Genomic DNA, 13536 nt, shown 5'->3' with positions numbered 1-13536 from the left:
CGCCACGACGGAGCAAGAAACGGAACGGGAGCTACACGCATGCATCTGATGTGCCATCAACGATTCTAGAAATGCTGTATCCTGTTTGATCCAAGACAGCCAAGCCAGGGTAGAACCTAGGTGTCCTCGTCAGGATAACCACCGCAACTAGCGTGGCCAAGCCGCCAAGACGGCGCTTGCAACGTTTTCGCAGCAAATCAATATCTCATAGCATTGTTTTGTGGGGGGTCGGGGGACCCCTCGAACTTCATCGCAACGCTTCAGCTCTTTACAAGAGAAACTCCTTCTCCGTCTTCCTTCCATCCGCTTCGTCTAGGGTTTCCACTAATCGGTGGTCTTTTCTACAATCAAAGGATCGCAATCAGGTGATTTCCTTTCATTCCTAATTCCCACGCTTTCTTGATGTGTTTTTTTTTTGTGTGTGTGTGTGTTCGATCCTCAAAAATTATTGTGTGCAATGCACAAATCTTATCGGACGAACCCCTTTTTCTACTGCATCTTTGATCCGAAGATAAGTGCATAAAATCTTAGGTTTTTCTGAGTTCTTATGATTGATTGATCAATGGGGTTAGATAAAGTTTTCTTTTTTGTTGGATCTTAGTCTAAAAATCATCCCTCTGAATCAAGTTCCCTACATACATTAAAAAAATAAATTAAAAAAAAAACTCTTTTGTCACAGGGATCACTTACAGATGTAATTGGTACCAGTTTGGAGTTGTATATTAATAGACGCCTATTATTCTTGTAGACTTGTAATTGATACATTTGTAATCTTATATAAATCTATGAATTGCTTCAGCTTTTCTTTTTCATGTTGTTCAGTGAAGGATCTAATAGGGGTGTACTATTTTGAATCGATTGGTAGAAAAACGAGCAAAAAACACTTCATTTGCACAAGAGGGTAAAAGAAGAGATCGAAGTAACCATGCATATGGTGAAAACCCATGATAGGGAGACTCATGGAATGAGCAATGACATCGATGAGAACACACCAATCGACAAAGTTAAAGGCCCAAATGTGTTTGAACGGGCTAAGGAGGAGATCGAGGCCATTGTGGAGGCTATCCATTCGAAGAGAGAACCTCATCATGATCCACCCACAAAGAAAGAGGGTAATTTTCCACCCCAAATGTGATTAAATGGAAGCTGCATTAAAGTAAATTTTAATTGGATATCATCCTGACATTGCCATGTTAGCGGCACTGAGATGTGCTGCCGTGTTATTTTTTCTTCCTTTCTCTTTATGATTATTCACTTGAATAAATTTTGCAGTTGCATAGTCAAAACTTGAAGAGTTGAAGCTAAGAATTGCTCATGCTTGTGCTTGAGAGTTAGGGTTGAGTTGGTCTTTACTTTGTGAAAGAAACACCTGCTCTGGTAAAAGATTTATGATCCAATTATATATTCAAAATCAGTTTTTTTTCCCACCCTGTGTAGGCTGAATTTTCATCTGGTACCTCATTGTTATCGTTGAAATTTGTACCGGACCAAGCTTTCTTTCTATCATATCTTTGACAAGGGTGTTAGTTAAACAATCTTTTTTTAAGGTGAATCATTGGTATATGGAATGGAGTCTTCTATCTTCTTATATTTATGGTAGAAAATCATTTATTTGATTTATGCATTCAAGACTAAATAGAACATTTTTCTTCATAGTCCTAATGCATTTTCCTAATAATTTTCTCGAATAAATTAGTGCTTCAGTCAATATGAACAAAAGGTTTGTTATTGATTTGAAAATGTTATTTCATCTATAAATTTTGGTTTTTACCATCCATAAATTATCCAATTCTCAATGAGGATGTATTTTTTGATTGATTGGCAGAAAGTGTAGTGGAAGCACCTAATTTAGCTGATAAGGCAAACAAAGAGGCCAAAACATTGAACAGGGTTAAAACCCATGACAAGGAGACTCATGGTACGAGCAATGACATTGACGAGAATACACCTATTGAAAAAGTTAAAGGACCTGGTGTATTTGAACGAGCTAAAGAAGAGATCGAGGCCCTCGTAGGAACAATTCATCCAAAGAAAGAACACAATCATGAGGTATACACAAACAAAGAAGGGGGATTCTGGGGTTTTTTGGGAAGAATGTTTGAGAAATTCTGCTCCCCTATGAATGGAAAGAGAGACTAGCCATGAAGGTTTATGGGAGCTTCTTTGATTGCTTTTCCTGGAGACGTGTACATGGTTACAGATACGCATCTGTGGTTTCTTGGATATTTTTTTTTCTTTATTCACTTGTTGCAGAGTAAAGAGATGAATTTTTGTATATGTACTTTTTGTTTATTGTGGAATCTAATTGTTGGTAGTGAAAATGTTCTTCTTGGTCTTACATCACCTTTCTTTAGAGGCTGGATTGTTGATCAAGAAAAGAAGGAAAAAGATTGTTGCCGCGATGCTGGGGAACTCAGAGGTGATTAAGCCTTACCTTATCTGGTAAGGTTTGTTCTTTCTGTGAATTGATGCAGTTTGCAAGCTTAATTAGTTCCTTGCTTGGGTTAGTGATGTTGTCTCAGCATTGACACACTGCACATTGAAAAAATTTAATGAATTAGTTTCCAGAAATTGTTCTTAAATGAAGTTGGATCTGTTAATGTGGTGCTCCTTCTGCAGTTACATGGGATAGTATGCAGTTGGTTGATGAAATTGATAGATGTGCAGCTTTTGATATTTTCTTTCCTCTTCTTTTTCAGTTTTGCCTCTGTATGGACTGTTGGCTATTTGGTTTTTGCTAATTAAACTTTTCACCCTTCGTTGCAAGGGAGCATTATGGAAGGATCAGGGGAAAGAAAACAAGAGTTTCACAACCGAGGCAAAGTGGGGACCCTAGGGCTTGGACTTTGTTAAAAACATGTGAAAAAATTATGAGAAAATTTTCCATCTTTTAATTCAGAACCTGTGGTGGTTACAAAAAGGATATAGTTGGCAGTTACTACTGTACTGTTGTATCTATTTAATACTCTTCGTTTAAGTTCCAAATATTATGTTTTAAGCTAGGATTTAGACATTTCAGATACCAGGAACCTTTCAGTAGCAACAATCTTCATGCATGCCAGTTCTTGTTAAAGCTGGATTGATGGGGTTTATTTGGTGTTGATGCGATATCTAAAAATGAGGCTCCAAATTCCTTAGATGGAGAGGTAGAACCCCTACCTAGACAGCTGTAATTTAGATTGTATAATATGTATTGTTTAGATTGATTTTAAATCAAAGCAAGTCACCATATTCTTAATGATCTCGTGGACTATTTACCATGCAACCATTGCAAGGCAAATCATCCCATTTTGTACTGCCATCCAATTCTAAATCATATTCCAGGCAAAATCACAAATTATGAAAGCTTGTTTCATTAACCAAAGATTGTTTCATTAACTAATGATAGACAAGTCAGCTCTTAGAGAATACCAATCAATAAATATACCATTGAAACAATCATCATTTTTAAAATCAGAGTGAAAAGATGGAAGTAGAATCAACTGATCAGTGCCTCCGGCTTGCCAGTCTTTTACAGAACTCCAATCCTCTCTTGGGTTTCCCAGAAAATCCTGCTTGCCTGCATGCCTGGTCGCACTCCTTCTTGCATGCTTGCGTGCTCACCGTGCCCATTGGGATGCATTTCTTCATACACTCGCAGAAGCAGCTTTGCCCAGCCTCGCTCCTCTCCACGGTGGACAGAACAAGCAGCATGCTGATGAAGAGCATTGTAGCCACCTTCTTGCAGGCCATTTTTCTTTCTCTGTTGTGTCTCCTGGTAGAACACCACAGGAAGTTAGAGGCCTGAGCCTACTGTGTGGTTTTGGTGCAACAAGGCAAGGGAGTCGCAAAATGATGGATATATTGGGAAGTAAATGGTTGGTTGTATCTATGTTGGGAAATTTGGTACTGCCAAAATGGTTGGACTCTTGACATGGTCAACTCATGCTTATCCTCAATCCAATTATTAGGAGAGAGAGAGAGAGAGAGATGTTTTAGACGACCACAAAGGCACAAAGGAACCCTGTACCAAAAAAAAAAACAGAAAAAGAACAACCATGCTCACATGCATTCCTATTCTCGCCAATGCAATCCTGTGGGCAGCATGGCAAGCCTTTATCATCAAACTTGTCTCCATGAAACATCACTGTCATCAGCGTGGCATGTCCTCGTCATCAAACATCTAACAGTCTCCTAAAAGTTGCATTCCTTGTGGCTTGAATACAACAGATAGATGAAGATTTTGTTTCTTTCCATTTTCTCCTCATCTTCCGAAAATTCTTGGTATAATAATTTCATGATCATCGCAGAAGTCACAAGGTCATTTCCTCCACAGAGACTCGTCAAGAATCTTAGTGCCTATTTGGTATCATTGCTAGTCACCTACACTCATGTTGAAAACAGCATTTGCACAAAATTTCTGCTTTTTCTTGTACTTATTTTCACTCTTTTTTGAAAGCAATAAACCACAGCTGCCAAAATTTTACAAAAAATTTATTAAAAAAAAATCAACATATATGTTGTTCATTCTAGTTCATTTTTCTTCTTGGTTTTTTAGATTAAACAAAAACATATCTAGATCAAAAACAATACCAATGCAGTCCCTTAGTAAACAACAAATAAGCAACAATTATGCACCAAAAATTAAGACATAAAACCTCACATGATTCCAACTGAGACCTAAACTCACATGTAAACGTCGACTAGCACCAAGTATGTCCTTCATATATAGCAGACATGGAGTGGAACTGAACCCTAGGTGTCAAAGTTTTCATGACATTCTTTTTTCTTTTCCTAGAATAATGGTTTTTCTTTCTTAAATTGTGATTTTTCCATGAGATTAAGGAGCCACATCTCTATATTTTTTTTCATTTTCTGAAAACACCTCTGTCTTTTTTAAAATTTCTCCCAAGCATATCTTTTTTCAACATGAACCCACCAAAGATGAAGAGCTCTGAGACTGATCTCAAAACCTTTTCAAATATATATTTGTAAATGTAGTGAAAAATTAGTATTGAATCCTTATTTAGACCTTGAGTTATTTATAAAATTCAAAGAAGGAAATTACTATACTTGATGTGCATAGAACCACAAGGAATCCCTTTTTTTTCGTTCTTTTCCTTTTTTCCCCTTTTGGTGCAAAACACCATCCAAGTTTCATCGATTCTTCCATGGTCACTTATATAAAAACTGCTAGATGCTTCACTCATATGAACTAGCTTTTGTGCTATCATCTGATAAAACCTGACCGAAGTCTTTTTGAAATCAAATAAAAAACAAAAAGATGTCAAAGGACACATCCCATCAGCACCTCAATTTCACCATTCAAGGAGGATGGTTTGGGAGAAAATTAAAGCCGAGCAAAATGATCGAGGAGCTTATGACCTTCTCCTATTCCTCTTTGCTTTTTTCACAGAGTAAATGAGCATCGAAGGATAGATCCTCTTTCCATGCCAGGTGTTGTTGCTTCACAGATGCCTAGGGCAGTTTCAACCCTGTAATTTGATTGAACAACCAAAAAGCATTTCAATGGAAAGTCATGACATTAAATATCTGAACCAAGTTGTGGATGAGAATTACCAGAAAGAAATAAGCTCAGAAGAACTGAACTAAAAATGGCTAGGAGGTGGTCATTCTCACTCTCCCAACACACTAAACCTTTACAAATATTTATAACACTATTCACTAGGCAAAAAACTATCGAGGCAAGGAACTCAAGCAACATCATAATCAGTGTAACTAAAGGGTTTGCATCAACCGTAGAGAGATAAAGGGAAAACACATTAGCCAAGAAATGCTTTAGATGCCTAGAGGTGGTTCCCAGATTTCAACTGTGCAAAACCATGAAAAAAGAGCAACCTGTACATCAAGAAAATATATTGGTTGACATCACCACAAAATATGGAATGTACAAAATGGTCATCAAAACACAATGCATCTTAGCTGTTTACATCTATCATAACTAGTTATTACATAGGACATTTTTAGGATTCAAAACCGTTAGAGAACTGAATCTATATGTGGTGTGCAGCAAGTCACGAAAACATTCCAGATACTTTCTTTATTTCCTCCTGACATAACAGATGCTTCCCCTTCCACAGTGGAGTTCTCAAAGGATATGCGAAAGGACATATTTTACTTGTAACAAAAAAAAAAAAGGATATTGTACCAAAAAACAGGACATATTTTACTATCTAGGTTTTATGTCATTATTACAAAGAGAATACCAAGTAGAAGAGAACCCAGATGAGAATCTCACACATAAATGTGGCCTACTGCTGAAGGACCAGATCAGTTGTGCAACTTATACTACCTAGACTAACATACTTGATCCATATAGAACTTCCATTTTGACAAATAGGAATGTTCTAATGAAAATTCCATGCAAGTATAGGAAGTACAACCCCAAGAATAAGACACGCACAGGACCATCCAGTTCAGATCAGATTTACCATCACACAAGCAACACATTGTTAATGTTCTCAACTAGCAAGACCTATTTCCCTCCATGATGAATTCATCAAGGTCTTCAGCACAGACTGAAGATTGGTGTTGGTAATGACAGAGCCATTTGATTATGAATCAACAAATGTTGAGTACAGACATACCTCTAGAAGTTATATAAACAAGAAAATCAGAGGACAAGTAAGTGGCTGCAGCGACCAGAGTTACGAAACTGGAACACTCATAATCTGCAGAGCTATGGTCCAATATAAAAGCAAACTAATTAATATACAGAACTAGGAAGTCAAAAACATGCACATGTATAAAGGTTGAGTCTTGAGAGAAGAGTAGAAAAATAACACCATTCACTATCAGTTACTGAGTTAAAATTGCAAAAACAAAGGATATAAAGTGAGCAAAATATTAAATTCTTCAATTGCAACTTAATTATGAATGTTAAATGCACACTCTCACTTATCACTACAACATAAACACCAAGAAATAAGCAAGGCATCTTAAAATAGAGAGCAAGTTCATATAACATAGTGAAAAAATGAGAAGAGACCTCTTACTAGGAATAATTGATTTATTGTATAACAGAAGATGCTGCCTCCAAGTTCTGATGCTCTTCTGAGGAATGGAAGTAATCCTGCAAAGCTAACATCTTCACAGAGCTATACTTCAAACTCCTAATAGCTTCCACACTAGCTAGTGCTCCAGCAACTGTTGTTATAATTGGGATCTTATAAGCAAGTGCCATCCTCCTCAATTGTCGTCCATCAATTGAATCCAAAGCATCTCCTGAACTTGTTATCACCATGACCTGTATTTGACCATTTGCTAGCATATCGCCTGCATGCGGCCGCCCCTCATGCATTTTCAGGACACGCTCCACCGGTATGCCCTCCAACTCGAGCACTCGAGCCGTACCTGAAGTTGCAACAATTCTGAAACCAAGTTCTTGGAATCCATGAGCAATTGAAGCAAGGTGTGGCTTAGTCAAGTCATTTAGACTGAGAAACACTGTACCACTAACTGGAAGCTTTTGTCCAGCAGCTATTTGTGCCTTAGCAAAAGCTACAGGAAACTCAAAGTCAATTCCCATAACTTCTCCAGTGCTACGCATCTCTGGTCCAAGAAGAATGTCACAACCTTGGAACTTCTCGAATGGGAGCACAGCTTCCTTGACTGAAACATGCTTTGGGACCACCTCACTTGTAAATCCAATCTCATGTAAACTCTTCCCTGACATGACAAGAGAGGCATATTTTGCTAACGGACGACCAATAGCTTTAGAAACAAAAGGCACAGTGCGTGAAGCACGAGGATTTGCCTCAAGAAGGTAAACATCACCAGAAGCTGTGATTGCATATTGGCAATTCATAAGCCCGCATACATTAAGTCGTTTCGCCAGCTTTGTTGTCCATGATCTAATGGTGTTCAAGCAATTGGTTGACACAGTTTTTGTGGGAAGGGAGCAAGCTGAGTCGCCAGAGTGGACCCCAGCTTGCTCAATGTGTTCCATGATTCCACCAATTACCACAGCCCCATTCGAGTCTGCCAGTGCATCCACATCAATCTCAATGGCATCAGAGAGATACTTATCTATCAGGACTGGGCGGTCAGGATCTACTTCAACAGCATTCTCAAGATAGGTGGCAAGTTTATCATCACCGTAAACAATCTCCATGGCGCGTCCACCCAAGACATAAGAAGGTCGGACCACGACAGGGTAGCCTATTTCTGTAGCAATTGATATTGCATCAGATTCACTCTTTGCTATCCCACCTTTAGGCTGCTCAATCTCAAGCTCCTTAAGAATCGCATTAAATCTCTCTCTGTCCTCAGCAGCATCAATAGAATCAGGTGATGTTCCCCATACCTGCACATATCCAATTCCAGTAGCAGACACCAACTTTTGCTCTTCCAGATACCTTTGTATTGGGAGAGCAAGCTTCAGAGGGGTTTGCCCTCCAAACTGTACAATTATGCCATTAGGCCGCTCCAAGTCAATCACATTTAACACATCCTCAACTGTCAAAGGCTCAAAGTACAAACGGTCACTGGTGTCATAATCTGTGGACACTGTCTCTGGATTTGAGTTCATCATAATTGTCTCATACCCATCCTGAAACCAAACATAATCATCAAAAGACACTAAATACCTATTAGCAGCATAGTAATCAAGTCAATACAGAGATTTAACAGGCAATGGTAGGTGGTCAAGTTTCGAGAAATTTTAAGATAGCTCATAGAGAACAAAATGAAAGTTCAAAAGCTAGCATTTAGAGATGAAGATATATAAACATAAATAAATATATGGAATAAATTGGAGAAAATTTATGGATATGCTCAAATATATGAAGAGGAAACTTGATATTTCAAATCCGACACAAGTTTCCAAACAACACAGTTTAAATGATAAACAATTAAACATCCACTACACATTCAGGAATAATCGAAATATAGAAAACAGAAGCCAAAGCAACACAAACCTGCCGAAGGGCAAATGAAGCATGACAGCAGCAGTAGTCAAACTCAATACCCTGACCAATTCGATTAGGTCCACCGCCCAATATCAGAACCTTTTTCTTTTGAGTGGTGGCTGATTCACATTCAAAATCATATGATGAGTACATGTAGGGAGTGTTTGCCTCAAACTCTGCAGCACAGGTATCAACCCTTTTATACGCTGGTGTCACACCTAGTGATAAGCGCTTTGACCGCACCTCCCTCTCAGTGGAAGAAGTTGCATAAGCAATCTGCTTATCACTAAAACCCCTTCTCTTCAACTCATAAAAGTCATCCTTTGTCAACTGATTCAGATTCCTTGCTGTGAGGTACCGTTCCACATCTACCATCTCTTTCAGCTGAGAAAGAAACCACTTATCAATATAGCTCAGCTCATGAATATCTTCTACCTTCATTCCCTTCTTCATAGCTGCGTATACTGCATGAATTCGGTCTGGATTTGGAACTCGCAGGCTGTACTTCAATTGGTCCCAGTCCCAGTCAAGTTCCTTCACAGGTGCACAACCCCATCCTGCATAACCGCACTCCAAAGACCGAACAGCCTTTTGAAAGGATTCTTGGAAAGTCCGTCCCAATGCCATTGCTTCGCCAACAGATTTCATCTGGGTAGTTAACACTGGCTGGGAACCAGGGAATTTCTCAAAAGCAAATCGTGGAATCTGCATCACGGGTACAATAAGTAAGAAAAAGCAGGAGGAAAAAAATATAAATGCTGCTTCATGACCTATAGAAAGAACAACCTGCTATTAATGAAAGAGAGAAATGTCTGTAATTAACATTAAATCTAGACTACATTGATGATGTTATCATTTTAAATTAGCCTTGTCTCCCATTCTCATTTGACATGAACCAGGCAGCTATCAGCTACAGTTAGACCAGCCCCATGGAATGCAGCAGCTGCATGCCAAATTTGAGGAGGTAGATTAGAGTAAAAGGAAAAGTGAAAAATAGAATTGTTCAAAAATATATGTGAACTAAAAATTCCACAACTGCTGAACAATTATATTGTGTTACTACAGTTTTGCAGAGCATGATCAATATAATCAACAAAGCATGCTGCATAAAGATTTACAAGCAGATCATCCTTGCCATGTGCAAGTAGAAGCTTGCACTAAGGTTCAAGGCTGCAACTATATCATTTCCCATAAGCAGGTTTTCGTACTGTTGAGTCTGTATGCCCCTTCCATTTGAGGACGAGCAGGCAAAGTTCAATTTTCATACTGGTGATTAAAAAAATACACACTAATTCATAAACTAAAGCAGCATTCAGATAGCATGACTTGATACTCAATGGGTTATGTCTGCCCTGTAAATCTGCATGAGTGATTCAGTTCAATTGGCAGAAATTAGTTACATGAAAAATAACTACATGATAAGAGATTTGAAATGAAGCCCTTGGCTCAGACAATCTATGTAGCATTATGACACTATAGCGTGCAGAGATAAGTTAACAAGGAATAATTTCTGCAAACAAACAAAAAATAAAGCAAATGCACTGTTGCTTTATTTCAACCATGAAGAGAAAAGGAACATTTGATATTTTATAATACAGTTGAAAGACCAAAAGGCATATGCCACTGCACATGAAGCAAGGAAAGAAATATGACTTACAATAGATTACATCTACATCATTATAAATTTTTATTTGGTAAATCTGTCATTGGAAATCACTTGAAAGGCTAAAAGGCATCATTCTATCGATTAGAAATTTACGGACGCGCATTTTAGTCCCATCTCCAAGCTTAATCTGAAGCTCCACTCACAAAGGGAAGGAAAGTTTAAGTAAATCCAGTTCCAACGATATTGCATAAACTTACAATGTACCTAAACTGGATTGATGAATTATAACAATAAATCAGTCCCCCATTTGAGAAATAAAAAAACTAAACACTAAAGAAAATGAATGCTTGCAAATTCTAATTCAGCATAATATCTTAATACTGAAACAGTATGTACTACAGTAATCATAGGAGATATCTAGCAAAAGCTACATAAAACTACAAAGGAGATGGGCATCCTTCAAGGAAAGCGTGGCATAAAACTGAAATAAGATTTGATTAAAAACAAAGGTAGCATCGTGCTAGGATATTTGAGGAGAAAAGAGAAAGGTCTTGCCTTTGTCACCATATAATCTATGGAAGGCTCGAAACTAGCCGGAGTCTTCTTCGTGATATCATTAGGAATCTGGTCGAGCGTGTAACCCACCGACAACTTCGCAGCCATCTTCGCAATGGGGAACCCCGTTGCCTTCGAGGCAAGAGCCGACGACCTCGACACCCTGGGATTCATCTCGATGACCATCACCTCCCCATCCTCCGGGTTCACAGCGAACTGCACATTGGACCCCCCACACTCCACCCCAATCTCCCGTATAATCGCGGCCGCGTAGTCCCGCAGCCGCTGGTACTCCTTGTCGGTGAGCGTCTGCGCCGGAGCGACCGTGATCGAGTCCCCCGTGTGGACGCCCATCGGGTCGATGTTCTCGATGGAGCAGATGACGACGACGTTGTCAGCGAGGTCCCGCATCACCTCGAGCTCGTACTCCTTCCAGCCAAGGAGGGACTTTTCGACGAGCACCTGGGAGGTGAGGCTGGCGGCGAGGCCGGCGCGGCAGATGGCCTCGAACTCGTCGCGGTTGTAGGCGATGCCGCCGCCGGTGCCGCCGAGGGTGAAAGCCGGGCGGATGATGAGAGGGAAAGAGCCGACGCTATCGGCGATGGCGAAGCATTCCTCGATGGTGATGGCGATGCCGGAGGGAGGAGTCTTGAGGCCGATGCGATCCATGGCGCGCTTGAAGAGGTCGCGGTCCTCGGCGGCGCGGATGGCGTCGAGCTTGGCGCCGATGAGCTCGATCCCGCGGGAGGCGAGGGCGCCGGATTCAGCGAGGGCGACGGCGAGGTTGAGGGCGGTCTGGCCTCCCATGGTGGGGAGGAGGGCGTCCGGGCGCTCGGTGTCAAGGATCTGCTCGACGAGCTCCGGGGTCATGGGACCCACGTAGGTGCGGTGGGCGAGGTCTGGGTCTGTCATGATGGTAGCCGGGTTGGAGTTCACGAGCACCACCTCGTAGCCCTCGTCCCGGAGGGCCTTGCACGCCTGGGTCCCCGAGTAGTCGAACTCGCACGCCTGCCCGATGACGATGGGCCCCGCGCCCAAGATCAGGATCTTCTTGATGTCCCTGCGCTTCCCCTCGGCCGTCCGGAGCGGCGTCTCTGCCGGACGGGGTTGGGCGGCGCAGCGGAGGCGGAGCTGGACGCGGAGGCCGCCAGTGCAAGGGTGCCTCGCGGTGGTCACGAGGTGGCGGGTGAGGAAGAGAGAGGAGGAGACGGAGCGCGGACGGAGGAGGGGTGAGCGGATCCGGGGATGGAGGCGGTTGCAGAGAGCCATGGAAGCTGGAGAGGATCGGAGTCGTCTTCTCCCTTTCGTTCTTTCCTCCTCGCACGCTCGCACTCTGGCTTGCTCGCTCGATTGCCCGGCGGTCTTATAAAGTGTGTAGGGTTTCTTCGGGGATGCAATTCTTTAGTTCTTGAAGGCACCCAGAGTTTCGGTTCATTTTTAGTGACCAGCGCGATTGGGACTTGAGAAATGGCGGGGCCCGCGTATCAGCGACAGGGTGCCCTCCGGATAGGTTCGCAGGAGTGAGGACGGGCGGATGGAGACGTGGCGAGTGGATTCTGACGTGGGAGGTCTACAGGATAACGTTGGAGCAGTGCTTCAACCATGGTGTAAAGCAACGTTAAGTCGTCTAACTTTGATAACCACCAAGACGATAATTTTAGAAGTCTTTTTTCTCGTATATTGATAAGCTGATCTCTTTATCTTGCAATTTGGTTAATAAAAATATAATTGCACTTTGCCTCATATTTTCTTAGAAACTGACACATAAATTTTTAAGATTTTGATTGTTATCTTTATTGACTTGTCGTTATAACTGGTATTCTAAGGCAGAACATCGGCCACCATTTGATATTTTTGTCTGTTGATATGAATAAATAACTATTTTTATATAATATTTAAAATCTAATGCTAATTAATATTTTAATATTACTATTATAGCAAACCAAATTCTTAAATGATACGGCGATCATCCTGCTATTTTTTTTTTATCAGCAGCTATAAGAGAAGAAACCAAAATGATACATATCTGTCATGTGATTTTCTGTACAATATTTATTTGTTATATTAACCTTTTGCCTTTTTTATATAGCTTTTCTCGAAAATTGTTTCTTGAACAAGCAACACCTTTTTTTTACAAAATATCCATTGATTTTATTTTAAAAATGAATATTATCTTGTGACAAATGTTTTTAATTGTCGAATAAATTCAAAGGATGAATGTAAATTTGTAAAGGCAAGAAGTGTCTTTAATTATACTGTAATTATAGATAATAGTTTTCGAGTGACCAGAAATTTGATGTTTGAGGGAGGGATAGGATAATAGAGGGAGAGGTAGCATTGAGATCGCTAGATCAGATTGCTTGGGTTAATAGACCCTTTTAATTTGATTACTGTGATGGTGATGAGGTGGAGGAGAGTTTTATATTAGATATAAGTGAAGCTAATGATAATGATGTGCCTAAAGTC

The 13536-nt window shown here is 40.4% G+C and overlaps 2 protein-coding genes across 18 annotated transcripts; one reads left to right on the top strand and one right to left on the bottom strand.

Annotated features, from left to right (window-relative positions):
- The first annotated feature begins 147 nt into the window (after nucleotides 1-147).
- LOC103719530 lies at nucleotides 148-3065 on the top strand. 7 transcript variants are annotated; one of them, XM_017845819.3, is made up of 5 exons: nucleotides 162-365; nucleotides 823-1112; nucleotides 1826-2049; nucleotides 2355-2419; nucleotides 2768-3065. In XM_017845819.3, the coding sequence occupies exons 2-4, from the start codon at nucleotides 926-928 to the stop codon at nucleotides 2367-2369; spliced, it is 426 nt and encodes a 141-aa protein (XP_017701308.1). In that variant the 5' UTR covers nucleotides 162-365; nucleotides 823-925; the 3' UTR covers nucleotides 2370-2419; nucleotides 2768-3065. The 7 variants fall into 7 exon arrangements, with proteins under 7 accessions (XP_008807098.1, XP_038987170.1, XP_017701308.1 ...); XM_017845817.3 differs by having other exon boundaries at nucleotides 163-365; nucleotides 2355-2442; XM_026809579.2 differs by having other exon boundaries at nucleotides 163-365; nucleotides 2355-2442; nucleotides 2700-3065.
- Nucleotides 3066-3318: 253 nt separating this feature from the next.
- On the bottom strand, nucleotides 3319-12477 carry LOC103719494 (carbamoyl-phosphate synthase large chain, chloroplastic-like). 11 transcript variants are annotated; one of them, XR_003388045.2, is made up of 6 exons: nucleotides 11071-12477; nucleotides 8919-9614; nucleotides 6989-8551; nucleotides 5560-5838; nucleotides 4046-5474; nucleotides 3319-3754 (listed from the first exon to the last, which is right to left on the bottom strand). XR_003388045.2 is itself a non-coding variant. In XM_008808809.4 (4 exons), the coding sequence occupies exons 1-3, from the start codon at nucleotides 12337-12339 to the stop codon at nucleotides 7010-7012; spliced, it is 3507 nt and encodes a 1168-aa protein (XP_008807031.2). In that variant the 5' UTR covers nucleotides 12340-12476; the 3' UTR covers nucleotides 3319-3754; nucleotides 6996-7009. The 11 variants fall into 11 exon arrangements, 5 of the variants coding, with proteins under 5 accessions (XP_008807031.2, XP_008807012.2, XP_038987168.1 ...); XR_003388047.2 differs by having other exon boundaries at nucleotides 6996-8551; XR_605993.4 differs by lacking the exon at nucleotides 5560-5838 and having other exon boundaries at nucleotides 11071-12476.
- Between the last annotated feature and the right edge of the window lie 1059 nt (nucleotides 12478-13536).

The sequence above is a fragment of the Phoenix dactylifera genome, chromosome 11 (assembly GCF_009389715.1).
Source record: "Phoenix dactylifera cultivar Barhee BC4 chromosome 11, palm_55x_up_171113_PBpolish2nd_filt_p, whole genome shotgun sequence".
Classification (NCBI taxonomy): Eukaryota; Viridiplantae; Streptophyta; class Magnoliopsida; order Arecales; family Arecaceae; genus Phoenix; species Phoenix dactylifera.
The sequence above is the reverse complement of the archived record's forward strand: the minus strand, read 5'-3'. Positions and strand labels throughout refer to the sequence as shown.